At 37.0% G+C, this 27,789-nt stretch overlaps 1 protein-coding gene across 2 annotated transcripts in view; it reads left to right on the top strand.

Moving 5' to 3' along the window:
* ARFGEF1 (ADP ribosylation factor guanine nucleotide exchange factor 1) overlaps positions 1 to 27,757 on the top strand; it is a 97,118-nt gene extending 69,361 nt beyond the window's left edge. The window contains exons 21-39 of one of the 2 annotated variants that reach the window (XM_054815650.1): positions 2,224 to 2,382; positions 2,768 to 2,918; positions 6,351 to 6,441; positions 7,719 to 7,759; positions 7,859 to 8,028; positions 8,610 to 8,761; positions 8,923 to 9,095; positions 10,079 to 10,239; positions 10,900 to 11,030; positions 13,182 to 13,311; positions 14,037 to 14,172; positions 14,260 to 14,398; positions 19,341 to 19,410; positions 21,767 to 21,896; positions 22,769 to 22,908; positions 23,289 to 23,457; positions 24,377 to 24,515; positions 25,461 to 25,578; positions 26,295 to 27,757. In XM_054815650.1, the coding sequence (XP_054671625.1) occupies positions 2,224 to 2,382; positions 2,768 to 2,918; positions 6,351 to 6,441; positions 7,719 to 7,759; positions 7,859 to 8,028; positions 8,610 to 8,761; positions 8,923 to 9,095; positions 10,079 to 10,239; positions 10,900 to 11,030; positions 13,182 to 13,311; positions 14,037 to 14,172; positions 14,260 to 14,398; positions 19,341 to 19,410; positions 21,767 to 21,896; positions 22,769 to 22,908; positions 23,289 to 23,457; positions 24,377 to 24,515; positions 25,461 to 25,578; positions 26,295 to 26,459 (2,565 nt within the window). In that variant the 3' untranslated portion in view covers positions 26,460 to 27,757. Of the gene's footprint in view, positions 1 to 2,223; positions 2,383 to 2,767; positions 2,919 to 6,350; positions 6,442 to 7,718; positions 7,760 to 7,858; positions 8,029 to 8,609; positions 8,762 to 8,922; positions 9,096 to 10,078; positions 10,240 to 10,899; positions 11,031 to 13,181; positions 13,312 to 14,036; positions 14,173 to 14,259; positions 14,399 to 19,340; positions 19,411 to 21,766; positions 21,897 to 22,768; positions 22,909 to 23,288; positions 23,458 to 24,376; positions 24,516 to 25,460; positions 25,579 to 26,294 lie in introns of those variants that run through there. The other variant, XR_008575752.1, reaches the window with a different exon arrangement.
* Positions 27,758 to 27,789: the final 32 nt, after the last annotated feature.

Genomic DNA, 27,789 nt, shown 5'->3' on the forward strand with positions numbered 1-27,789 from the left:
GACTACTTTTATGTCAAAGTACTTTCTAGCTTTGTTACAAAGCTGTTTAGCTTTGTTGTGATGTTTCATAAAATTAGTCTTTCTATCCTGTTTCATAAGTAAAATCGTATCTGAACTGTGAACTGTGTTTGAAATATTGTTCTCAACTTCAGAGAGATTATACTAATCTGAGACTTCTATAATTGGATACCATTTTAACAGTTATGGTACTGGAAGTGTTAGTCCTGATGTAATGTATGAATGTATCTTGCATTAAGCAGAATGCCAAGAATTCCAGACTGTCTGGCTCCAGAGGGTAATTCTGATTAAACTTGGGAGCTTTTTTTGCCTTCTTTTTCCCCCATTTTAAAATCATCGGTAGTGAACTTACTATTATGTTATTGTAGACTATTAGTTCATAAATGGACTACTGGTCTGCCCTAAGTCCATTGTAGGGATAGCTGAAGAGAGGGGCAAGCCAAATTTGTATGTTTGACATTACATTATTTGATGTGTACATTGAAAACATTTGAAAAACCCCAAAACGCTCAAAAGAACCAACAATCTTGTAAGACTAACTTTAAGTAAAAACTATTGAACTATGATGTGATAATGAATGCTTGGCTTCCCTCTTCCTTTGCACTTGTATTCAGCAAATTAGATAACTTTATCACTGATGTGGAAGGGCACATTGGGACCTCTGATACAGCTGCTTCAAAAAGCTAATTTGAGATCACGTAAGGTTTTCTTCCTCTGTCTTTCCACTTCATTCCATATGTATGTGTGTGTGTCCCGAACTGAACAGACTTAAAAATTTGATTAAGAAAACCTTCCCTGGAGCCTGCAGCTGTTCAATGAAGCTCACATTCCTGTTATTGTTTCTAAGCTGCAAAAGTTGGACTGGTACAAATATCAGTTTCAGCAGCTGCAGTGGTTAGCTCCCAGTCCTGCAATGGTGTGCCTTGGGTGGGGAGGGCAAGGACATGTTTGCTCGAAGATCTCCATGCTCCAAGAATGTACCAGAATCAGTCATACCCTTCCATTGGCTTGGCACAAACTTGATTGAACTGGAAATGTTTCAAAAAAGAACACTTCTCATTTGCTGAAATTTAAAAACTTGTTTTTGTATTTTCAGTATAAGTGATATTCCTTCTTGCTTTCCTACGGGAATTCTGTTTTGTTGATGTCATTAAAAACAATACTGGTTTGTTGATGATTCCAGTACGTTTCAGGGTGCTTCGATCGCACAAGGCCCTGATTAGATGGCAGTGTTGTCTGACTTCAGATGCCGGATAGTTCTGGTGGTTTGAAGGAGACTGGTCAATCTGTACTTGAGCTGACTTAGGGATCTTTTCTCTTGGAAGCAAGTTTTTCCTCTTGTGCTTAACTGATGCTGACAACTTTTCTATTTCATTAAATAAACATACAGAATTTAAGACTGGTGTCTAAGAACAGTTAACATGACTTTACATGCCTTGAGAGATAATGGAGGGAGCTGGAGGCTTTTTGTTTTAAGAAAATTCCCAAATTACACTATATAGTTTAAGCTATGTATGCTCACCTCTGAAACCTCAATTAAAGGTTCTGGTTTTAATTATTTAATGTACAAAACCTTTCCACCTACATGTGGAATGTTCTTTTTTGTGAGATTGATTTAATCTGCTTAGATTATACATGACTTGCTGTTTACCCACCCATGACAGTCTCACCTCACAAGCTTCTGAGGTGGTCCAAACAGCATAGATTAAATCAAATGCATTTTGACCAGTTTTGTGGAATTGGCAAAATGTGCCTTTTAGATACATTATTTAGATGCTGTTGCCAAAAAAATCCTACAACTTGAGAGAGTCTGATAAGGCAGCATTTTCAGAGTAGGTCCAGGTATAGTAGAAGAATATTAAAAGCTTAGCTAAGAAGCTGTATTTCTTCTGAAACAGCATCCTGTTTCCCAAAAAAGCTCCCCCAAAATCCAAAAAGACCAAACCCAGAAACCTAACAACAACCTATGTGTTCTGTGCTGTCAGGCATTACACTTCATGTTCCTGAATAGAAAGAGTCCGATTTTATCCCACAGCTTACTACAGAAGAACGTGAGATATTTTCGCTATGTAGAATGCTTTGGAAATTCAGTTCTAGTAAGAGAAAGGTAAACAATATAGTTGCTGAAATCATACAGATTGTACTAAGAACAAGAAAGTGAGAAAATACTTATAAGACAACTTTTTTTTTTTCTCCCATTTATAGCTTGAAAGAGATGCCTATGTGCAAGCGTTAGCAAGATTTACGTTACTTACAGTGAGTTCTGGTATTACTGAAATGAAGCAGAAGAATATTGACACAATTAAAACTCTCATCACGGTGGCTCATACAGATGGAAACTATTTAGGAAATTCCTGGCATGAGGTACAAGAGTCATTTGTACTCATACTGTAAGAAAGTGCGTGTACTGATTTTGAACACAGTAGTGTACTTGTTTGTGCATAAATACAGTGAGTTTTAGATAAGTGCCAAGTATATACTTTTATACATACATTATGTAGAATTGCACATTATTCAGCCAATTAAAGTAGCAAAACGTGTCTAAGTGAGAAATTAATTGTGAGAGACTAATAGTATTTAAATTAATATTCATTTTAGACAGAAGAACAGACATACTTGTCTGACCTTGAGTGTTTGGGATTTTTTTTCTTCTAAAGATCTGCCTTAAATTTTTTATTTTTTTATTTTATTTTCGTGCTATTTCAAACTGCTTTTTGTTGATAAACAACGTCTTTATTCTCTGGAATAGATTCTGAAATGTATCAGCCAACTTGAACTGGCACAGTTAATAGGAACTGGAGTAAAACCTCGCTACATCTCAGGGACAGTGCGTGGCAGGGAAGGTTCTTTCACTGGAACAAAAGATCAGGCACCCGATGAATTTGTGGGGCTGGGACTGGGTAAGTAATGCAGATATGAAGTATTTCATTTAGCTGGCTTTGTTCAGACAGATATTAAAGTTTGTCCTTTGATTTCATTATTGTTGACTGTGAGGTTCAGAGACAAGACCATGAAGTAGTCCTCGTAAACCGTCTTAGGCTTTGAAGAGACCTATTCCTATTTCTGGAATATTTGTTTTGCTCCGTTAAGTATTATTGCTAGGATGGGAGAGTGGGAAATGTAAGAAAATAATACATTACTAATTTCTATTAAAATATAGCTGACCAAGTAAGAATGGATTGCTGATGGTATGACCAGATTTAATAATACTTCAATGTTGGTGCACCAAGTATTTTACCAAACAGGCAAATTAGTATGTGTAGGTTAAGCGTCCTGTTACGAAACTTTGTAAGAAATATATGGTATTCAAACCAAGTGGAATATTAGGTTGGCTTAAATTCTGAAATCTTGTTTCCTCCTCTTTTGGTTACTTTGGTACTGAATAAAAGTGCCTTTTTTAGGCTAGCCTGAGAGCCAAAATTTGCTCCGTAACTGAGATGTTGTTTCCTATCCTCCTGGAAAAGTATACCGGTCTTACCTTGAATTATCTTAAAAAGGTTGATTTTTTTTTTTTTTTTTTTTTAATAGGAACACAATTAAAGACATACTAGTGTAGGGTATTGGGAAACTATGGAAGTGTCAAGGAAATATACATAACTCCATTTGACTGTTAGAAAATTTCAGTTTTAGTATGATGCTTACTATCTCCTGCCTTTTGAATAACTTCACTCACAGCTGAGCAAAAGCTTTGTGTTCCCTCAATTTTTCATGTAATTTTTTTTTTTTTGAGAAGTAATGATTAATTTATTAGTTGCCTTGACCTTAGCCCTCAACTAGTCCTAATCATCTGGCTTTGTGTTCTCCTCAGACAGTTTTTCTTATTCTGCAGTCAGTCTTTTTCTTTCCATTGTGCTCTCCTTTGGCCTGCCTCTATGTACTCCCTTCACCTTGCCAAGAGTTGCTGAAGGGAAACCTTATGCCTGGAAATTAATGCAACTGCCAACATCTCATATACTGAGCTTCTTCCTGCCCTTCTAATATGCATCCTCCAGTTTTAATGTTCCCCGATGACCTATCCAACTTTGCTGTTTCCAAATGCTGGCAGTTTCTCCACGCTGAAGTGACTGGCTTTTAAAATTTTTAAGTCCTAATAGCTCAGGAATGTAAACTGTAGTCAGGTGTCTCTAAATCATACTTGCTAGTTGTTGGTGTAGATCCAGCTCATAAAGGCTTTTTTCCTCCATCAACTACGTTTCTAAGGAAAATAGTCTATGCCCAAATGCACAAAATGTTTCTCTCTGAACTGAATTTCTGGAATGCTTGTTACAGTGCCCATACAGAAACTTAACCTTTTTTTTTTTTTTTAATATCACTTCAATCTTATAGGAAAATGCCTAACTCAAAGAAATTTGGTTTTCGTACACTTGGGGGCTGCTAAAACATAGCCGTTTTCTCAACTGTTTTAGTTTTTTCACTCTTCTCTAAAAATCCTCTGTTGCAGATACTTTAATTTTCTTTCTATGATCACTCTGAAGTATCCTGTGGAACTATGGCTTTTGAGCAACCTTCCTATAAACCTAAATTCCTATGAAGAACCCATAGTGCATATGTCCATATATAGAGACGTGTATTTTACAGGAAAAGAATTGTTTAATTAGAGTAAGTGAAGTTGCAGTCTGGCGACAATCTTCATCTTTCAAACCTACTTGCAAAATGAGGCGTGCGTAAGCAGCAGCATTCGTTCTTTTTGCTGAAGTTAGAAGTGTGTGTTTTTAAAAACAAAGCAAACCCACCCCAAAATCCCCTTTGCTCATTTACTGCCTGAACAAGGATTCAGGTATGGCTCTTCAGGCATCTACATTTGAATGTTTTCATCACTCTTGCATTATCTTCCTGCTGTGGCCCTTGTTTGTTTTATTTGAAACGCAAGGCATCACAAGCATGTGGATTGTAAAAGTAAATGGATAAACAGAACTTCCGCTTTCTTCTACTCTAGTTTCTATTCACAAAGTTGGAAGACAAAACCTGCAGCTGTGAGTAGGTCGTAGCCAAAGTGCACTTCTTAGGTAACCAGAAATCCTCTTTGGACAATGAGAATCTGAGGAATCAGTTTTTCATAAAGCATGTTTGATTGTAAAAGATCTCATAAATCTGCTGTCTGTTTAGGTTTTCCAACATTGATTATAAGTCCTACGATAACAAGTAATTCTAATGTAAACTGGCAGAGTTGGTTAGGGTTACCTGACTTGTTGAAACAGCCCTTCAAATTCACTTCACACAGCTGCTCGTTTGATACGTTTCCTAGCTGATGCCTTACCAAGATTCAAGCTAATTGATACTGGCAGCTTGTGTGCTTACAAGAGAAGGCTTGATCAAACCCAACACTATTAGAAGTTACTGAAATACTAGTATAAGGTTACATATACATATGCTGAAAGTTTACTCCATAAACACCTTAGAAAAAGACTTCAGATTGATCAATTGACAGCCAGTCATCTCCAGCCACCTCCAAGTATGCAAGACTCAAAGGCAGACTTTTGGGAGGCAGTCTGAAACATGAGAACTTTTTCTCTCTGCAAAGCTCTGAGAACAGAACTGCTGGCCTTCTTTCAGTCTTCTGTTCTCCCCTGTCTTTCTGATAGGGTTTTTTTTTCTTAGGCAGCCTGAAAACAGGGTAGGTGGAATTACTCAGAACAGTTGCAAGATTCCTGCTCTTTTTTTGATGGAGGGGACTTAGAGATTGCCAGAAATTTCAGAAGTTTCCTCATTGTGAAGTTAGCATTTTCTTAATGTGAGCTTTCCCAGGTGTGTGTTACAGTTCCTAGCCTACAAAATAAATACTGCTATTTTTATTTACAGATTTTTCTCACTATTGTTAGGTGATAATTTTGCTGTACTTGAGATGTAGCTTTAAGATGGAGTTTTGGTGGGAGCTCTTCTCTGTGAATGATTAGAAAGAAAACCTATCAGAATGGATTTACTCACTTGCTGCTAATAAACTGTGAAAAGTTCTCCTCTGGTATTCTGTATCATATGTTGTGTATTTTCAGTAGCAGAATTACCAAAGATCCATTGAAAGATGGAGAGAAAAAGGTGGTTCTTGTGCTTTTGATTTTTTTTTTCACTTGTATCTATTCATACAATTGTTCTAAATGTGGGACTAATATAGTTTATGCATGGATAGAGAATCTAGAGAATAAGGACTTAGACCAACATCCAACTGTTCACTGAGATGCCCAGCTCATGCAAGGGAAATTTATTAATATACTTCTCTTTTTTGTGAATTAAAAATATATTTAATTATAGTGGTAGTGGCATGACTTTTCTTCCTTTTTCTTCCCAGCCCTTTCTGTGTTATGTCTTACCCATTTTTCAAATTTTGTTCACTGTAGTTGGTGGAAATGTGGATTGGAAGCAGATAGCAAGTATTCAGGAATCCATTGGTGAAACTAGCTCCCAAAGTGTTGTCGTTGCTGTAGACAGGTATTGTATTAAATTTGATGTTGCCACCTCAAGCTTTTTAAGCAATGTTTGAATACCCTGTGCTAATTATAGGACATTATTAGTTCAGCCATATTTCAGAAAACTGCATAAATACTACCATATTAAAGTGCTTTTCAGTTTTGTGGGTTTTTTCTTTTTTTTTTTTTAATGGAACAGAAGTATTTTTGCAAGAAGGAACAGAACAAAGATCAGGCAAGAAGCCTTTTTACTGAGATAAAATTATTACGGGACAGTTGCAGAATGAAGACTGCTGTACTGTCCGGAGGATCTTGATTTGCTATACATAGTAACACATAGCAAATCTCATTTTGACTTAGTACAGGGAGCATTATAGACAGACCCTTTTTCTCCTAAATGTGATTACTGACTCCTGCTTTCCTCTAGGTTATGTAGATGTTGTCTGAAATTACCAAAATTCTTATTCTAGTCTTCCTTTCTATGAATCATATCTGTCATAACTGGATTTGATCGGGCATAATACATATATCAATACCTGTTGATAGGACAAGGGGTAATGGGTTTAAGCTAAAGGAGGGTAGATTTAGGTTAGGTGTTAGAAAGAAATATCATAAACATTCCCTGTTTATATCCTAAAGTACTGATCAGACTGGAGCGTTAATGGATCTTGCTTTCTCAGCATATAAGAAATCAGAAAACATGATTTTCTTAATGGTTGTCAAAAATTACAATCACAAAGGGGTATCATTCTGAAGACTTACAAGCATTTCTGTGATTGAGTATAGGCAGCGAGATCCGTGTCAGTTCAATGAAAGTTGCCTTGCAGTAAAACCACATAAAGTGAACTGGAGGTTTAATGTCAAACACATAATAGCTCTTTAGGTTTACAGTATTTCTCCCCACTTCATAATGGGAAGTGTTTCAGGTATCTATTTTTCAAGGCAAATAGGAATTGTGTGCTCTGGAGAAGTTTGACTTCTGTATTTCGAGCAAGACTGAATTGTTTATAAACTACTGACATTATTCATCAGTCACTGTCAATAAGTAGATAGTATTAGAAACAATGTACCTCCCAGATTCCACGCATGCTTATGGGACTTATTTTTAAATATTAGAAATAATTGAAATATTTCTGATTTTATTTTCAAAGCTCAGTATTTTTCCACAATTACTAATTGTTTTTAATAAAGAAAAGTAGTCAGGTGTTGTCTATATATATTATTAAAAAAATCTTGAATACATGTTTAATAGATGCTTTTTTGAGAAATTGTAACCACGTCTTAAACTGCACTTTACAGAATATTTACGGGATCTACAAGGTTGGATGGAAATGCTATTGGTAGGTTTTATCTTCACCCCCACCTCCCTGTAAACTAAAAAGCAGCTTTGTCTTAAACCTTGGGAAAATATTGTATTAAAATCTGTGGTCATTTAACAGTGGATTTCGTTCGCTGGCTTTGTGCTGTATCTATGGATGAACTGCTGTCTGCCACCCACCCTCGAATGTTTAGTCTGCAGAAGATAGTAGAGATTTCTTACTACAACATGGGCCGGATAAGGCTACAGTGGTCTAGAATCTGGGAAGTTATTGGAGATCATTTTAATAAGGTATCCCTGTTAATGGTTATATTGCATACTCCTTGAATTATCAATACAAATAAATTTTATTTAGAGATCTGTTGGAAAAGCACGTGCTCATCTGAATTATACTGGTTTTTCTGTCTTCTGTACAAGTAGCTTAAAACACAACAAAAATTGTAAAGCTGGAAAGGCCTGTGAGAAGGCAGAGGTACACAATATAATACATGTAAAACCAGGAATGTACATTATTTATCGTCACCTGGGTCTAGAACTGGCTGTCTTTAGTTATGTTTTCTAATTTTTGGGGGTGTTTTATGAAGCTTGGGATAAGATGTTGTTTTCTGTTCAAGTCTAAATTGACTATTTATCAGGTGAATATTTGACATGTGTTTTTATTACAGCTTGTTGAAGTCTTTGTAGACAGCTTGCTTTAGAAAATTGTAAATGCTAGGATGTATAATGTAGAAAATAGCTGGAATTGGTTAAGGATTATTGAATTGCATTAACAGTGTGCTTAGTTCTCCCTTATCAAATGTAAAGGCAACTTGGGCTGAATCCATAAGAATTCTGATGCAAGCTTACTATGCGTTTCTATTCTACATTATCAGGTTGGCTGCAATCCCAATGAAGATGTAGCTATTTTTGCAGTAGACTCCTTAAGGCAATTATCAATGAAGTTCTTAGAAAAAGGAGAACTTGCTAATTTCCGATTCCAGAAGGACTTCCTAAGACCGTTTGAACATATCATGAAGAGAAACAGGTAATAACATATAGTTAACTGAATCACCTGGGATCATAAGCACCAACTTTTGCAATTAATGTTTCAAATTGCTTTTGTAAAATCATTTGCTGGAGAATTGTACTATTATAATTGATTATGTAATTTAGTTTAAACAATTATTGTTTATTATCTTAATTTAGGTCCCCTACTATTCGAGACATGGTCGTACGGTGTATTGCACAGATGGTAAATTCCCAGGCTGCTAACATTCGTTCTGGCTGGAAAAACATTTTTTCAGTATTTCATCTGGCAGCCTCAGATCAGGATGAAAGTATAGTGGAACTTGCATTCCAGACTACAGGTCACATTGTCAGTGAGTATTGACGATATTCAGACATCGTGAAAGTGCATGTGACTTCAGAGACTGAGATTTGTTTGTCTGTTGGCTCTACAGCCTGCATAGTAAAGCCCGCTTTATGCTTTAGAACCAAGGTTTTACACTTTTCAACCAATCATCTGGGGAAAATACTTATGAAAATAATTCAATAAGATTATAGTTATCTGTCTTCCTTTATGCCTCTTTAAAAAAAAATTATGTTTGTAGCATTCTGTAGTAAAACAAGTCAAGCCTTAGATAATTTTACTTAATGTGTATGTTTTCATTTAAGTGAAGAATTTTTTTTTTTCCCCCCAGAAAAAAATATCATGTAGGCATTTTACTATTATGTGTTTGCTTTTCTTTTTCCTTTTCTGAATTGTGCTTGTCTATGGCCCTGTTTAGGAGAAAGTGCTGAGCCTGGTGGCACTATGATTTGGGTTGGGTTTTTTCTCCCCTTCCCATTCCAATCTAGATCTCAGGCTTTAAGTGCTGTAAGGGATCTCTTAATTCTGTCTCAAGATCTGCAAGTTCCTAAAACTTTTTCAGGATTGATGAAAAATGTTTTTGTCCTCAAAAGTGAGTTTAAAATCAAAGCAACGGGACCATATTGCTGAGGAAGTCCTTTTGTAGATGTAACTCCATGCTTTATGTAGCCCTCTTCAGCTCTGATCAAACAGACTAGTGTTAAGCAGTAAGCCTATTGCTCTGTTCTTGCTTATCTGGTAGATTTCCCTCCTTTAGACTAGAAGCTACCTTGATTTATTTTAAACACTTACTTACTGTCAAAATAGAATGCTCTCTAGGTGATTTTTTTGTTGTTGTTGAGCATTCATTTTTTAGTTTTTATTACTACTCAAGCATTTGACAACACCAATCAATGAACCAGTCTGAGAGACTTCTGTTGCAATCAGTTCATATTAGAATTAATAAATTTTAAAGCATGACACTTTTTTTCTTCTGTTCACACTTTTTCCCAGCAATTGTGTTTGAAAAACACTTCCCAGCAACCATAGATTCTTTCCAGGATGCAGTAAAGTGCTTGTCTGAATTTGCCTGCAATGCAGCATTTCCAGATACCAGTATGGAAGCGATCCGCCTCATTCGCCACTGTGCAAAATATGTATCTGATAGACCTCAGGTATAGTCTGTATTAACTAAATTATAAGTGCTTTAATCAACAGTGCTTTTATAAAAGAAGTACGCTAACCTTATTGGCTTCCCTTCAAGTTTCAGGGATTAATGAGAAATGTACTTTATTCAGAAGCAATAGGAGTATAAAATGCCACAGGCTTGGAAAGTATCAGCAATTTTTTTTTTCTTTTATTTCCACACCCCCCTCATCCCCATCCACACAGGTCAGCTAGTGGCTAGCTTTCCTGAGAGCTGCTGGAAATCAGTGTGTCTCAGGATCTCCTTTCTACTGAGAAAAGTTGTGAAGAATAGATAATGGCATAAGCAGAAATGCTTGATATCCTCAAAATGTTATGGTAGATCCTCACTTTCAGTGCTATCTCTGTAAAAAGAGAGTAAGAGACTCTGACTGAACTGCAAGCAGAAACTGATGCTTGAATGTATCATCTCATCAGGTTTTTTTTTTAGTTTATTTTTCCTAATATACTAAGCATTAGTTTGAAAAACACTTCATCTTCTCAGTATTATTATTTTGATTGCCAGCTCACCTGAGGTATCTGGGTGTAATACTACTACCGCAGAGATTGTTATTTACAGTCCAAATTGTGTTTTATTTTGAAGAATCTAACTCTTATGACTCTGTATAACCCTGTGTTTTCTTCTACAGGCATTCAAGGAATACACAAGTGATGATATGAATGTAGCTCCTGAAGACAGAGTATGGGTGCGAGGATGGTTTCCAATTCTGTTTGAGTTGTCCTGTATCATCAATAGATGCAAATTAGATGTAAGAACCAGGTAACAATCAGTATTTGTAATTCAAATTTTAAAAGGTTTACTTTACACTTTTAAAATAGAAACAACTCCCTTAGTAAATGTGACCATTGTAAAATGACTTATGTACTTAATGTAGGTGATATCACTGTGGGAACACCAGACTTTTTTAAAGCACCTTCTAAATAGATGCTGGAATGTAGAAATTAAGTCTGTGTTCTTTACATATGAAATGTTTATCTTCTGTTATAATAAATAATGAAGTTATGTGGTGTGATTGCATTATGTTAAATAGAATACACTTCCTTAAATATTCAAATAGTGCCTGTTTAGGATGAATAGCCGTGAAATCGCAAAGGTAAGAACTATTTAAATAGTTCATTTGAAAATAAATTTAAGTAAATTAAAATAAGAGTGACTGTTTTCCATTTATTATAGAACCTGTAAACTATTTAAAACAGCTCAGCTCAACTTAGTCAGATGCGATGGAGGCAGTTCATGCCTAGAACACAGTAAAATGTAAAAGTCAACTTCTAACTTTCCCAGCATATAGGAAGCAAGCATTATTTTAAGGCGGAACCTCAACTCTTAAATGGTCCATATGCATTAAACACCCCCCGCCTTTTTTAAAAAAGGTATTACATTGGATTAATATCCAAATCTGTATTTTTCCAGTGGCAATACTGATCCTCTCTGTTCACTAGTAAATATAAATGTATGATGTTTGATTCCATGATATGGCCCTGTTACTTATTCCATTTTAGTCGTTTGTCATAGTTGACCTGGTATTGTGGTTTAACCCCAGCTGGCAACTAAGCACCACACAGCCACTCACCCTCTCCACCTGGTGGAATGGGGGAGAGAATTGGAAAGGTAGAAGTGAGAAAACTTGTGGGTTGAGATAAGAACAGTTTAATAATTGAAATAAATTCCGATGATGATGACAACGATAATAATATTTGTAATGACAAGGGAAATAACAAAAAGAGAGACAAATAAAACCCCAGAAAAACAAGAGATGCAAATGAAAAACAATTGCTCACCACCTGCTGATCAATGCCCAGCCAGTCCCTGAGCAGCAAGTGCTGCCCCCACTGCCAGCTCCCCCCAGTTTATATGCTGAGCATGATGTCATATGGTATGGAATATCCCTTTTGCCAGTTTGGGTCAGCAGTCCTGGCTGTGTCCCCTTCCAGCTTCTTGTGCGCTCCCAGCCTTCTCGCTGCCAGGGCATGAGAAGCTGAAAAGTCCTTGTCTTAGCGTAAGCCCTACTTAGCAACAACTAAAACATCAGTGTGTTATCAGCATTATTTTCATACTAAATCCAAAACACAGCACTATACCAGCTACTAGGAAGAAAATTAACTCTATTCCAGCTGAAACCAGGACACCTGGATAAGCCTTCTGTCACATTTCCAGTTTTGCTGTGTTTAAAACAAATGTAAAATGCTCCATGCAATGAGTTGGTTTTGTTTTAGTGTACTCCAGCAGCAAAATTCTGTTGGAATCTTGTTTTGGTTTTAATTAAAGCTCATGACACCAGTCCTGCCTGCCTTCCTGTGTCTTGCCCTTCATAGTTACTTTGAGGATTTTAAAACTGGTGTTATACCATGATTCATTAACTGATTGAGGATTGCAGAAACGGTTGAAAAAGCAAAGCTGTGCTCTGATTTCATGTAAAACCTGCCTATTTTCCTTGCCTATGGCTTTTCCTGTATGAAGTGTATTCTGTTGCAGTTCTGATGCTAAATATGACAGGTTGTAAACAAATCATTTTAAATTTACACATTACAAGCCAGCTGTGCATCTGGACTCCCTTTATAGCTGGTGAAGATTAATACTCATTTCTAGATCTCTGTATTTCTTACCTGGAAATACTTGTTACTTTATTTTCGTGGTCCTTTGTAAAGAAGTTGTTTTCTTATTTTAATTTGAATTTACCACAGTTCTCTAAAGTATTTTCTGGCTGTGAAAATACTGTGACTTTTAAGTGCTTTTTAAACAAACTGATTTTCTACTTAATTTTAGTGTACTAGTGTGACTGATCCACATCAGATCAGTGTATAATGTTCTTAACAGTACTTGAGTTTGTTATTGCTGTTGTAGTTGGACATATGTGGTTTAGTACATGTATTTGTGTAACTCTTAATATATGTTGTTCTTTCTTCATTTCAGGGGCTTAACAGTAATGTTTGAAATAATGAAGACATACGGCCATACTTATGAAAAACACTGGTGGCAAGATTTGTTTCGAATTGTCTTTAGGATATTTGACAATATGAAACTGCCAGAACAGCAGACTGAGGTGAAAAAAGTGGGCGAAGATAATTTACATGAAATCTATATTTATTGTAGAAAACCTGATTAGTAATATAGCTTATCAAGTAATGTTAGGCAAACCTCAAAACTTGCATGGTTGACCATGTGGTTCTAGTTAACCGTACTTTGTTTTATTAGCATTCTGTTGGAGGTATTGTCACTTTTCTCATTTTTTTTTTAAACCGTGTATGTAAAAGGCCTAGTAGTTTACGCTATGAACAATAGAAGAATAGCATAAAATGCAACATAGCTAGATTTGTAAGAAGAGCTGCACCTTGTACACATGACGTCTGGAGTCTGAGACACATCATTTCATGGCAACATGCTCAATGAAATGAAGCTTGTAATCAGCAGTGAAGTCACAATTAGAAGAAATAAATTCTGCTTAGCTTGGTGTTAAACTATTGAGCTAGGGTTCAACGCAAAGTTTAATGTGTCAAACTCAGTGTCTCATGATGGTAAGTGCTTGTCAGTCATATAATCTGATCTCCAAGAACAGTTGTTTGTTTCTGTATTTTTTTTAAACCTGCTAGTTAGCAAAGTAAAAGTTAGGGCTCCAAGTTTTGGGCATATTGAGATATAGAAAGGAATTTCATGTCACTATGAAGCAATTCGAATTGAGTAAATAAATACATCTGCCTGTCTGCAGGGATGTGTATCCTAGAAGTTTCACTTTAAACAAAGTTGTAACTTTTTTTTTCCCCCTCCTAGAAAGCTGAATGGATGACAACTACTTGCAACCATGCACTTTATGCAATATGTGATGTATTCACGCAGTATTTAGAAGTACTTAGTGATGTTCTTTTGGATGATATATTTGCACAGCTGTACTGGTGTGTGCAGCAAGGTAGGACTGTACCAAATTATGTTAAACAATGTTAACATTTTACTGTGTGGAATGTGAATAAACAAATGCACTGTTTGTCTTTTCCAGACAATGAACAACTGGCACGGTCTGGTACAAACTGTTTGGAGAATGTTGTCATCCTAAATGGTGAAAAGTTTACCCTAGAAATCTGGGATAAAACTTGTACTTGCATGCTGGATATTTTCAAAACTACAATCCCTCATGCGTAAGATGACTGTTAATACTTACACTTTGTAAAACAGTTTAGCTAGATGACTTACTGATTTCAAACTGTTAGATATCTAATAGGTGAGGTGAATAAAAAGCTGATATATGTGGACTAAATAAAAGCAGATTTTCTTGGAACGTAATGATAAATTAGGTGCTACATATACTACTTTTGTGTTGTAAACGATAAACTGTTAAAAACTAGAAATACCATATGAGAGAGAAGGCAAAAAAACCAAACAAACCCAAAAACCCAAAACTGTAACTTGATTCAATTTTAAAATGCTGGATTTTTTTAAGAAGTAGTATCTGATTTTTTTGTCATTTTCTTTTTGTAATAGAAGATGCTATTGATACGCAGAGTTTGCAATTTGTAATTACATGTGAAGCTTTTTCCACAAAATACTAAAATACTGCAACAGTCTTACAGATTTCAGTCTCTGTGGTTGATGGTTGACTTCTATCATATGTGTCTGTGAATCTGAATCTTTTTATGAAAATTATCTTGCATATTTGGTAGCTGTTTTCCCTTCATGTTATAACTCTGTGTGAAGTTTCTTGGAACAAGGCTGTACTATTCTGAGTAGTATGTTATACATATACATCATAAAGCAGAATAACCAGAAATCACGTCCAGCATTATACCAAAGATGAGGGGGTTTTTCCCCCTACCCTACTAACACTGAGGTAAAACACTACTTGTTCTCAAATCTGCTAGTCTTAATGTTGAACTGTTGTGTTATTACGTGTCCTATGTCTGTCAACTAGTTCATAGTGTGTGCTTCTGGGTATCACCTAGTTCAGGCCTGAAGAAAACTGAAGCAAAAGGGAATCTTCTGCACACCAATCTTTCCGCTAATTTTAGAGTTATGTATCAGATAGCACTGTAAGAGATCTTCATTCGTGCTTAAAAGATAAGTTAATCCATCTGTCACTACCTCACCTACTTCGCTATGTGAATTGGTGTGAAGTAATTACATCCAAAAAATAATACTAAAATAAAGCTGAAACATCTGGGAGCTAGCAAGATTTTTTGCATTTTGGTATCTGCAAAAAATAAAATTTGAAACCATATCTCTGGATATAAAAGTCCACTTGAATCAGCCCTAACTTACTATGTCCCATACCTGGAAAGATTTTGAAGTGAATACTCACTAGCAGAACATTTGCTTTGGTTTCCACATATTATCAAAACTTAGGTTTCTGGGTATTCTTATAACTGAGTATTAGACACCCTTCTAGAGCAGCATTTTGAATATCTTAATATTTAGACACATTCAAAATACTCTTGTTGCCTTTAGCTATATCTGATTGGAAATACGTGAATTATTCCGTTTGATGTTTATAGCGCTTCTGCTTTTCAAATGGGTTATTTTTCCTAGGAGGGTATCTGACTCCTTCCACAGATTTCCATTCTTTACTTCCCATCTCCTTTTTTAATCTTTTTGTGCCTTCTTTGAGAACTCCCATTATATTATTCCTTCTTATATTTCTGGGAGGTTCCCAACTTTTGCAAGGTAAAGTAAATCTTACTTGGATTTTGTCCGTGAGCATGTAATCAGTCCCCTTTCCCATGGTGAAAGTACAGCTGCTCCTCTCCAAACAATTGTTGAGTGACACAAAACTGCTCAAAACAGTCTTTTCACTTTGACCATATTTGATTAAAGCTGAAGCTCTTTAGATGGGTAAGAAGAATTACGGTAACAGTATACAGGTATTTGTTCATATTTTTAATGGAGACTTTTTTCCATTTCTTTCTGAGCCCTAGGAGGAGAATTCTTTCTCCCTCTGGACAGCTCCTTTTTTTCCTCTCTTTTTATGGGATCTTGTTCTTTTTCTGTGACTTCTGGTTTGGCTGGCATTTCATATTTGTATTTCTTAGTCCCTCTATTAGCCTTATTTTTGCGGCAGAGCTTTTTCTGTCCTCCCAGCCTTAATTCTTTTTTCTTTTTTTTTGACAACACACTTTTAATACCCAGCTTGTTGTGGAGGCTGCCCCACTTACTTAAAGAAGGCGGCAAATGCTCCTTTGTTTTCCCATGTCTGGAAGTAGCACAACAGTTTATGTTAAAATGAAGACAGAGACAAATCGCACAGTGAGGCACACGAAAGTTTTTATGGGCAAGTGTTTTATTGCTAAATGTCTTGAAATAGTAAGATGCTGTGAATCTCTGGAGTGTAAAGTATCTTCTGGCAAGGTTTTTATTAATCTGATCAGGTAGGGGATATTAATCTCATCGGGTAGGATTACATCTGTTCTCTTTTAGCATTCATATAAAACATCTTCCAGATATTGTGTAACTTCTTCAATTTAAGAGTTGCAGCATTGGCTGCAGGGGTTCTTAGCTGCAGTACTAGCCTCTGCTGGTTCTTGGCAAGTTACCTTTTTGCAAAGAGAGATAGATGATCATGTTATTTGCTTGTTTGGAAAAATTAGTACTAGAGTATTTACTCAGCCATGAATTTCAGCAAGGATCACTTGCTAGAAGAGCCCAAACTGTATTCCTGCCAGGCTTCCACAAAATCACTCGGGTGTTGATACCTGAAGATACTAACACAGAACCACACAGAACGGCTGAGGTTGGAAGGGGCTCTGGAAGTTGTCTGGTCCAACCCCCCTGCTCAAGCAGGGCCACCCAGATCAGTTTCCCCACGACCACATCCTGGCTTCTGAATTCTCCAAGGAGGGAAAATCCACAGCCTCTGTGGGCAACCTGTGCCAGTGTTCAGTCACCCTCACAGGGAAAAAGCGTTTCATGATGTTCAGAGGGAAACTCCTCTGTTTCAGTTTGTGCCCGTTGCCTCTGGTCCTGCCACTGGGCACTGCTGAAAAAAGCCTGGCTCTGTCCTCTTTGCATTCTCCCTGCAGGTGTTTATACACATTGGTGAGGTCCCCCTAAGCCGTCTCTTCTCCAGGCTGAACAGTCCCAACTCTCTCAGCCTTTCCTCACAGGAGGGATGCTCCCCTCCCTCCATCACCTTAGTGGCCCTTTGCTGGACTCTCTCCAATACATCCATGTCTCTCTTATACTGGGGAGCCCGGGACTGGACACAGTGCTGAGCAGAGGGGCAGGATCACCACCTTCCACCTGCTGGCAACTCTCCTAATGCAGCCCAGGACACCATTTGCTTTCTTTGCAGCAAGGGCACATTACTGACTCATGTCCAACCTGGTGTCCACCAGGGCCTTCTCTGCCAAGCTGTTTTCCAGCTGGGTGGCCCCCAGCATGTACCAGTGCATGGGCTTGTTCCTCTCCAGGTGAAGAACTTTGCACTTCCCCTTGTTGAACTGCATGAGGTTCCCGTCAGCCCATTTCGCCAGCCCTTCAAGGTCCCTCTGGGGTGGCAGCATGACCCTCTGGTGTATCAGCCTCTTCTCCCACTTTTGTGTCAACAGCAAACTTGGTGAGGGTCCACTCTGCCCCATCATCAAGATCATTAATGTAGATGTTGAACAGAATTGGACCCAGTATTGACCCCTGGGGTACACCAGTAGTGATTGGCCTTGAACTAGACTTTATGCCCCTGATCACCACCCTTTTGGCTCGGCTGTTCAGCCAGTTTTCAATCCACTGTTTACTCATCCAGCCCGTATTTCATTAGCTCATTTTAATAATTTCTTCAGTTCTTCTTTTTATTTAATTTCGATTCTGTGTATAACTTTTTTTTTTAATTGAGATTTGCTGAAGGTTCATTAGAGCAAGTCTTGGCTTGCTGGCACTGAGAAAGCCAGGATGAATGCCCTCTTGTCTTCAGGAGTTAGAATTGGTCCTTCGCACAAATTACGATGATCTGGCCTCTACTGGGTCGTAATGGCTCATTATTCCAATGCCTCCTTTGACAGATAGAAGTTTAGGACTTTATAGCCCCAAATAAATTACACTGTATTTAACAACCTTTAGTCCAGAATAATCTGCAACTTGTGTCCTGGTAGCTTTCAAGACTCAATTCAGTTTTCTGCTCTACTTTATTTGTTGTCTCATTACATGCCTCAAGATTTTATCTTTTCTGATTTGTATTTTTAGTTATGTGGTCTTTAGTTGTATGGAGATCAGTAATAAGTTAATTTAGGAACCTTAACACGATGGGAAAGATCTCACTTAGGATACGCAGACAGAGATGTCCATCAAGTGTTGCCTCACACAGACTGAGGCTAAATAGTTTGAGATCATAATAATGACAAATAACTTTAATCTTACTTTGTAGCAATAGATTTGATAGAACAAGAGATGATGAGACCGCTTAGGTTATTTAATCCAATGTCCCTCAATTCTTGGCAGGCACAGCCAGCCTCAATAAGTTACAATTAACGTAGAAATTTTATGGTGCTTATGTTGAAGATCCTCAAGACAGCAACGTGCTGTAGGAAAGCTGCAGGGAAGAAGTATTGTCAGTGACTTGGTACCTCATAACAACAATGACTTCTAAGTGGAAGTGTTGAATCCTAAGTAGAAATAGAACCACAATGCTGGAACATATCCCAGACAGAGAATGCAAAACATCTCCAGACGTTCATGCTGATTTGTCCTGGGGTAGACAAATTCATTCCTTATTCCAGGTAAAGCTTAAGACAGTGTGAGAGACCAAGGCCCACTAATGGCACTAGAGCACTGCCTAAAGCCAAATCCAGTATTTCTGAGAAAAATTAATCCACCTCCACATAATCCACTTGTTCTTCCAAGGCAATTGGCAGAAACATTGAAGATCAAAAAGCACAATACTTAAAATTTTCATTCTGTGTGAAAGAATAAAATGTATACTTAAAACTTAAATTAGTTTATTCATTTATGGAAGTATCTATATCCGACTCTTTTTATGTTTGGCTTCCATTAATTTAAATTAAACAAAACCTCCACCATACTGAAGTGGACTTTTTAGAATATCAGTTCTGATTTGTCTTGCAAACTTAATAAATTTGGTACTGGTTTTGTGTTTTCAAGGCTGCTGACTTGGCGACCAGTCAGTGGTGAATTTGGCTCTGGATCTCCCTCTGATGCAAAAGAAAAACTGGTAAGCTGCTGAAATAAACAATATTTTAAAAGCTTGCAAGAGTATGGTACAAATGTGTTGTGAAGTAGAATAAGTGCGAAGTATGCTTAGTTTAAACCCATTTTTTAATTTTGATTTACTTGAAAAAAGTTTTTTCCAGATAAAGTGCTATTTAATGCTTAAAAATGGCAAGGAGTTAATAATTGAGAAAGAGCAGTATTTGTTTGCAACGAAGTTGGCTTCCAGAAGTTGGCTGTAGGTCGTTATCTGTGTGTGGTTTAGGTAATGTCCTGTGCCTGGTAGGTCTCTGTAATACTGTATTTAGGGTTTGAGTTGTTTTCTGGTTTGGGGCTTGGTTTTGGTTTCATTTTGCTCAATACTCTCTTTGATATATTGGCATGACGAGAAAATGCTGGAGGTGGAAAGTTTGCCAGTTGGATTGACGCTTTTCCTTCAAATTTTTTCTGGTACTAAGAACTTAAACATCAGTGTTTCAAATAGAAAATATGAATGATCATCAGATTTCTTAGCACTGATTGAATAAACTGATGTAAAATTTGGATTTGCCTACAAGTGGCATGCCGGTAGCTACTTTACTACTGATGAGAATTAGTTTAGCTTTTGGACATTCTCATAAGACTGCTGCATGAAGTTCTTTGTAGACTGATGAAGCATTTGATAAAATTTATTCAAGGATATGGTCCCAAATTAGCTCTGCTAAGAGAGACTGACTCCATCCATTCGTGTTTATGGAGTGTTAACATAATGTACTTACAACAGAGTGTAAATATTTGTGATGGCCAGTTCTCATTACACAGGTATTTTACATCCATGTGACTAAATGTGCTTGCTATATCTTGACTCATTTGTAGTGGTTTGATGTATAAAATATTTAATCTAAACGTTGGCTACGTTTTTAATCCATTTATGTCAAATATAATAGCATGCAAAAATGGCAAATATATTGAATGTCTTAGTCATGAATAAACTGAAAGATCCTTCCTCTTTGAAATAGCTTAACATGAATGATTTCAAAAATCTTTTTTGTCTTCAGTGTAAAAAGACACTTTACAACTTCAAAATTAACAGAATTTGTATAATAAATAGTGTTAAAGGAGATACATTTGGGATCCATTCTTTTGGTAGGACAGAATTTTTGCAGGCTTTAGATATTTCCATCTGATTTTTCAGGTAGTTCAAATATAAGGATGCATCCTACTATCTACAGACATAATATCTATTAAAAATATATTTATACTTAATAATTGAGATTTAAACTTTGGTTATTTACTGGCATGAGAAGTTGATATTGTCCTCATAGGAACTGTATGTGTAGATTTGAATTTTGCTAACACCACCATGCAGGGAATTAATGTGTAGTTGCCAGTGGCACTTACGGAACAAATGCCAGTAGAAATGCGGGGTTACTGCAAGGGACAGTAATCACTATATATAACTGCTTTGCAGTTAATGATAACATCTTTTGTATTAATTAGATTAATTACATTTCTTTCAATGAACGCTTTCTGAAATGAAAACAATAGGTATTTCCATTGATTTTAATACTTGATCAAGAGGGAAGATAATTTATTAAAAAATAAAACAAACCCCCAACGATTTGTCTTCCAAGGTCAGTGAGTTCTAGCTCACAAGAAAACACATACAACATGGAGAATCAGAACACATTGCAGGAGTCAGCTGAAACAGCTCTCTGGCAAAAGGATTTTAAATTAGAGCATTTTCTTGATATGCGTATATTCTCCTCCTCCATCATTTTACTGTGGTAGATTCCTGCAGCACCTACAAACATGTCAGTAGGAGCTTGTAATTCAGAATATTCAAGGGAGTAAAGGCAAGTAAAGATTAAAGTTTTATGATACCTCATATTGTTTGGCCTTGTCATTTAAGAGCTGTGTGTCCACATTGTCACCTGTTATAAAAGGAATACAAACTGTCACAGAAACTATTAGAGGGTTTTATTGTACATCAAGGCAGATACTGCATTTCCAGTACCAGAACCTTGCAGCAAACCTCCTGCACTTAGTCTGGTAGAAGTCAAACTAACTGTTGGCTGACATACTAAATGCTTGGATGGCATAGAAAAAAACTATGTGCAAAATGCTACTCATTGTAGCGTATGTTTGCTGTGTAATTAAGTATTTGTTGCTTGTTCAATTTTCAATTCTTTCTTAGGAGGTCATCTTTTTAGTCCATCTTTCTTGAATGCTAATATCAAATATGACTAAAGTGAATGAAAAAGTGCAGTGTTGAAACGACAAATGTCTTAAGCTATGAAGAGCACAACTCTGTTGACGATTAGCTCACATAAGTTTTCTGTAAGTTAATTTTCTTTTTTTTTTTTTTGCTTTCTTTTCAGGATACAATCTCACAGAAGTCAGTAGATATTCATGATTCTGTTCAGCCTAGATCTTCAGATGGACGTCCATATCAACCCAGCGCAGGGTCCACCATAGGTGAAGAAATGAGTAAAACCAGGCCAACAGCAAGTGCGTGTTTTGTAGTGATTTGGCATTTTTATATCTGTTCAGAGTAGTATTTAGCAGGTGTTTGATATCTTTGGTTATAGCCCCAGCTATAAATTTAGAAACATGATGTAAAGAAAATGACATTGGTTAAATTCTTGTCTTCATGTAGTATGACAGAATTCTGTTGGTCCCTTGTTGTTCCACATTTTCGACCTGGGCTTTAAAAAAATCTAGAGTTCAGCTGCTAACTTGCAGACTTTTTACCCAAAGCAAAATATTAAAAATAGTACTCTCCTTATAATGCTATGTAAATGAGCAATTTATTTTTTTCTTAAGAGCAAAGTTCTTTCTGTGCAGAATGCAACAGAAGCAATAGCTGGGGGGTGGGGGGGAAGGTGTATTTAGGCTGATTTGAAGAGAGTTTATCAAACCCTTAAGATACTTGTGCAAAGTTATGAGTTGGTGCTGAAAATGCTAATGTCTGGTGGTATTAGTACCTGCCACGAGTACAAACACGCATCAGTGATATCAGTGCTACCCTAAGCTGCCTCTGCCTGTGGGCGTTTGGACAGTCTCAGCCTCTGGTTCTTGCTGTTGCACTGATGCTAACAACAAGGTCGCTAATTTGGTGATTTTTTAGGTAATATTGAATATTTGTCCAATATATGGCAGGTGACTTTAAAGTTAGGAAATAGTTTTTTAAAACCTGCCAATTGTTAACATGGTGATCAGTCCTGGTTTTAGAAGAGTCATTCAGATGGGTGGATTCTGGGTTTGGTTTATGAATGTGCCTGAAGTTAAGCTGTTCTTCACCTTACCCCCAAAATACCTCAAAGAAGAAAAAAAGTATTGTAGTTCTTTAGTTAACAAGCAATTTTTTTCTTCCTTTAAAGAATTTCCAGAACAGAAGTTATTTGCTGCTCTTTTGATCAAATGCGTTGTACAACTGGAACTCATTCAGACTATCGACAATATCGTGTTCTTCCCAGCAACTAGCAAAAAAGAGGATGCAGAGAACCTAGCAGCAGCACAAGTAAGTGGAACCGATAGGTATCTCTCTCTTTAACAGCTTTATCTCTAGCAGATAAAGTTTCATAAATTCCTGTAACATTTTCTAATTTAAAATTTTTAGAAGCGCTTGAGAACTTCCAGCAGACTGAGATCTTTTACATCGTGCATTAAATTGCCTTAGCTGTGCTGAGGCAGCACACTGTAGAGATTAAAACCTGTATTGTTCAAAGGGATTTATGTAACTGGGATGTGGATACAACTTTTAATACAGTTTTAAGTTTAAATACAAGTGTGGATGAAAACAGAGTAGGATTGAGTTATCACAAGAGCTTGCTGAAGACAATTGTGAATTTTTACTTGAAATCTTTTTCTCTTTTTTCTTTTTTTTTTTTTTTTAAATAGAGAGATGCAGTAGACTTCGATGTCCATGTGGATACACAAGATCAAGGGATGTATCGTTTTCTAACATCACAGCAGCTTTTCAAACTTCTCGATTGTCTGCTGGAATCTCACAGATTTGCTAAAGCATTTAATTCAAACAATGAACAAAGAACTGCTCTCTGGAAAGCAGGTGAGTCAGTCACCTTGAAGAAATATTTTGTGAGAATGTGTTACTGTGCTTTCAATTGACCCAAAAATAGGTCAAAAGTACTTCGATGCTGAATGTAAAATTGAATATCAAGCTGTAATTCTATAACCCTAGAAGCCCTAAAGGGAGACCTCACCAGTGCAGGTGCAAATAGCTTTTCAATTTTCTAAAATTTAAGTTTTCACTGGGTTGCAGCTGCCAAGCTGATCCCTGGCTGTAGATGTGAGCCCTGTGCTTGGAAGCTCCAGGCACAAAAACCCCAAAACTTGTTATGCGGGTTGTTTTACCTACTGGTGTATAAGTGAAATATATGTCCTTTTGTGAAACAGATGGAAAATGGACTCTGTGTAGCGTTGTGTTTAATCTATTCCTTGCACCAAAGTCAGCTGTATTAATGTTTTTAATGGTGAATGCATAGCATGAATATGCAGCAAGCTGTCATGTGCATTGCTGTATGCATACACAGAACCACTTCAGCTTGAGTGAAGGAGTACTAATATTTAGGGTATGTTTTTTGGTGGTATGGACCTCCACTAGCACACTGAGTTTAATTATACAGTAACAGCTTTGGAAACAGTAGTATTGTAGACATTTTTATCAAAAACAAGCAATAAACCAGTTTAAGGTACGTGATTGAGAGAAAACGGTCCATTGTTCAGGTGGTTAGAATGCACGTTATGACATCTACTTGGAAGCTTATCTAAAAATGGGTGCCAAACACAATTTTGGTGCGTATATACATGAGTTACTTTTTAGCAGTGTTCTACTGTACTAAAAGTTGTGATAAATTAATTACATGAGGTGGTGGTTCTATCTGTCTACATGTAGAAGAAGTGGGGGACTGTAAGGAAAAAAGGTCAGATGAAACAAAAATCTAAATGGATGCTTGGAATTTCTCCAGGTTTCAAAGGCAAATCAAAGCCTAATCTCCTGAAACAGGAGACCAGTAGTCTTGCCTGTGGGTTGCGCATCCTGTTCCGTATGTACATGGATGAAAGCCGTACCAGTGCATGGGAGGAGGTCCAGCAAAGACTACTAAAGTAAGGTCCACGTATCTGAACCTGTTGATGTTATTTCTGATGTTAAAGAAAGTTTATTTTTATTTAAAAGGATAGACCTCTTCTGTTTGCAGCAAACTTCCTAGGGCTAACACAGTATGGTGCTGGGCACAACTGATATTAAGAGGTTTTACATTGTGTGGAGAGTGCTGTGCCTCCGCTGCTAATACTGCCTCTGCTTTTTCTTCTCATCACATGTTTTGCAGGAGAGAACAAAGGTTTTGTCACCTTTTTTTGTAGCCTGTGGGTAAGTGGGGGATAGTTAGAGCTCCTCTTTAAAAAGAAAAGCAACTGTCACCTCAACCCTGTTTTGTTTTTTTTTTTTTCCTTTCAGTAACCTCAGATATTTTAGGGAACCGATGCTATTTGTTCTCATCTGTAGAAATGAGTGCTGGGTTTCAGAAGCCTATGTCTGTCACACAGCTTTTGGCTTTTTGGTTATTCATTGCCATGAATACTAAGGTTCACCTGAATGTTTTTCGTTTACGAAGTTGTTCAAGCAAGTGTTGGAATAACAGAGGTCTTAAAACCATGGCAGTAACACAGTGAAAGTATTTTAAGGTTTATAGACCAAGGAGCAGAGCTGAAAACTACCTGGTTACATCAGCCATGAGATTAATTTTTAAAGACTGCATATCATTTTGTCACGTGCATTTTCATACCTCTCAAAGAGCACTTGATATGCTGTAAATACATGCATAAAGAGCGCGATCATATTTTGTTAGCGTATTTAATACCAAAGTCCTGGGGCTTTGGTTCTGAGTTGAACAAAATCACTGCTTTCTCTTAATCAGGCTTACAGTAGCTTTCAGAAAACGATGCTGTTCTACACCAGGGCTCTACGCTGGTATAGTTGCAAAGCTCCCTCTCTGCAGTAGAGCTCAAAATAAAATATTAGTTACTAGTTTTTGTCTTTTTTCTCTCTAGTGTCTGCAGTGAGGCTCTGAGTTATTTCCTCACTCTTACATCAGAAAGTCATCGGGAAGCCTGGACTAATCTATTACTCTTATTTTTGACTAAAGTGCTGAAGATAAGTGATGAAAGGGTAAGTAACTGTTTGGAATGGTATTTAAGACAACGTTTACAGGTTAGTAGTTCCAGACCGGTTCTTCACGCGCAGTTATGTACTCAACTGTAAAAGCTGCTGCTGCTCTGCAGGCCCTCTTTTGAGGGAATGTACATTGACACTGCACTTGACAGATACTGACAGTCAGAATGCAGAGTGAGGGTGCAAGTGAGCAATAAAAGAAAATGTGACTGAGAAAATATAAAAGATGCTAAAAATCCTGTAGAAGTGTGCATTAAGTTGCTTTTACCCCTCTCCTGCCAAGGAAGGGGATTCATGGCTGATCTTTATTCAAAGAAATAGCTCCTGTTTCTGCTTCCAGTGCTACGATCACATCACCTTGACCTTTTCCAAAGCAATTCTGCAGTAAATAAATCCATATTCACATCTCCCTCTATGTCTAACAAAACTTGGCTGAAATATTACATGAAAGAGGCCAACTACAACAAAAAACTTAACTGATAATAGCAAAATTCTTCCTCTTGAAGAATGAGAATTAGCAACGGGCTGTGTGTAGCTAGCGAGCATCTGTCAGCATATATCACAGCCATCTTAGCCTTATTCTGGCGCTGCCACCTTCGGTTATACAGATGTTTCTGATGTCACTTTCACCTTGGCTTGGGAGAGTATTTAAATGCTTTCTGAGGTGTGTTGACGCATAATAGAATAATTTCTTCTGTTTGTTTTCTCCACAGTTCAAGGCTCATGCCTCATTCTACTATCCTCTGTTGTGTGAAATTATGCAGTTTGATCTTATTCCTGAACTTCGAGCTGTTCTACGAAGGTTTTTCCTGCGGATTGGTGTGGTTTTCCAAATATCCCAACCACCGGAACAAGAGTCTGGAATAAGCAAGCAGTAGCAGCTAGTGACTGATTATTGCTCCGTTTAAAGTTTATATTCCTCAGCTAAATAAAAGGACCAGGTAGCTGAGCATTCTGTCTGGATATCCATAAAAATGGTTTCTTTGTACGGCAGTGTGTATCCAAGGGTTAATGGTACAGATGCTTACAACTGTAATTAAGGCTTGCAACACTCCAGTCCCTTTATTTCCTGATGGATTATCTCTATCGGTTTCTCTTCCCTGGCTCGTGCTGAGCACAGAGCCAGTTTTTAGCACAGTCCTCTTGTCAGCACGGGCTGCAATATCCTTTACTGTCCTAGACAGCAGTATAGCAACAGATGTTTATGGCGGGTGTGAAAGTAAAATGTACCCAAAGAACTATATATGTAAAGGTTTGAGCTTCTGCAAGAAGTACAACTCAGGAGAGCTGTATTTTGAAGGATAAAATGTTTATAGTGAAAAGAAAATGGAGATTATTGTTCATGGTAAAAGATATTTAGCAACTATGTCTGATATTCTTATTCTAAGATTTTTGCACACTCAGGCTGTCTGAGACATTGGTAATCATCCTTCTGTGAAAAATGTACAGAGATGCAGGTCTGTAATATAAACTCTTTAACACTATACAGTTCTTCCTGAATTGTTTTATTTCTGTATTATTGATTTGCTGAAAACCCGTAACACTTCATTGTTTACCAAATGCACTAGAAGTTTGGGGTTATTTTTTGGAGGTTGTGATTTTTTTTTTCTTTTTTTTTTTTTTTGTTTGTTTTGTTTCGTTGTAGCCCAGAAGTTAGTGTTGCTGACTTTTGTCAAGAACAGAGGTAGAAATATCACGACTGACAAAGCTACCTGTAATATACTTGTTTTAGGGCTTTTAAATATAACGAGCCATTGAAATGATGATCCTTCAAGGACTGGAACTTGAATCACTGCAAACAAGTCTAGGTTGTGTCTGCTGTCACATGTTTTTTTGTTCGATGTAGATTTCACTCTTATGTACAGAATTTAATGTTGCATATATTCAAGTAACAAATCTGGCATGGTTTGGGGATGGTTAAATTTATTGGAAATGTATTCATACTGTGAATCGTGCTCTGATGGTTGAAAGATGAGGTTGTCAAGCATTCTGTATTACAATGGATGTAGAAATTTTTTTCAGATGGACAAAATGTATATGGTACAGATATGTAAAGTTTTCTATGTAAAAAAAATTCTGTACAACTTTCTGTACAATATTTGGTTCTCATCTGGCATATTCTAATCAGGTTATAGGTCAATAAAGTTTTTGAACTCTTTCATCAGTGCAATCAAAACCAGTCTAACCCACAGCTACTTGTTTTACAGT

This window comes from Grus americana, chromosome 2 (genome assembly GCF_028858705.1).
Source record: "Grus americana isolate bGruAme1 chromosome 2, bGruAme1.mat, whole genome shotgun sequence".
NCBI lineage: Eukaryota > Metazoa > Chordata > Aves > Gruiformes > Gruidae > Grus > Grus americana.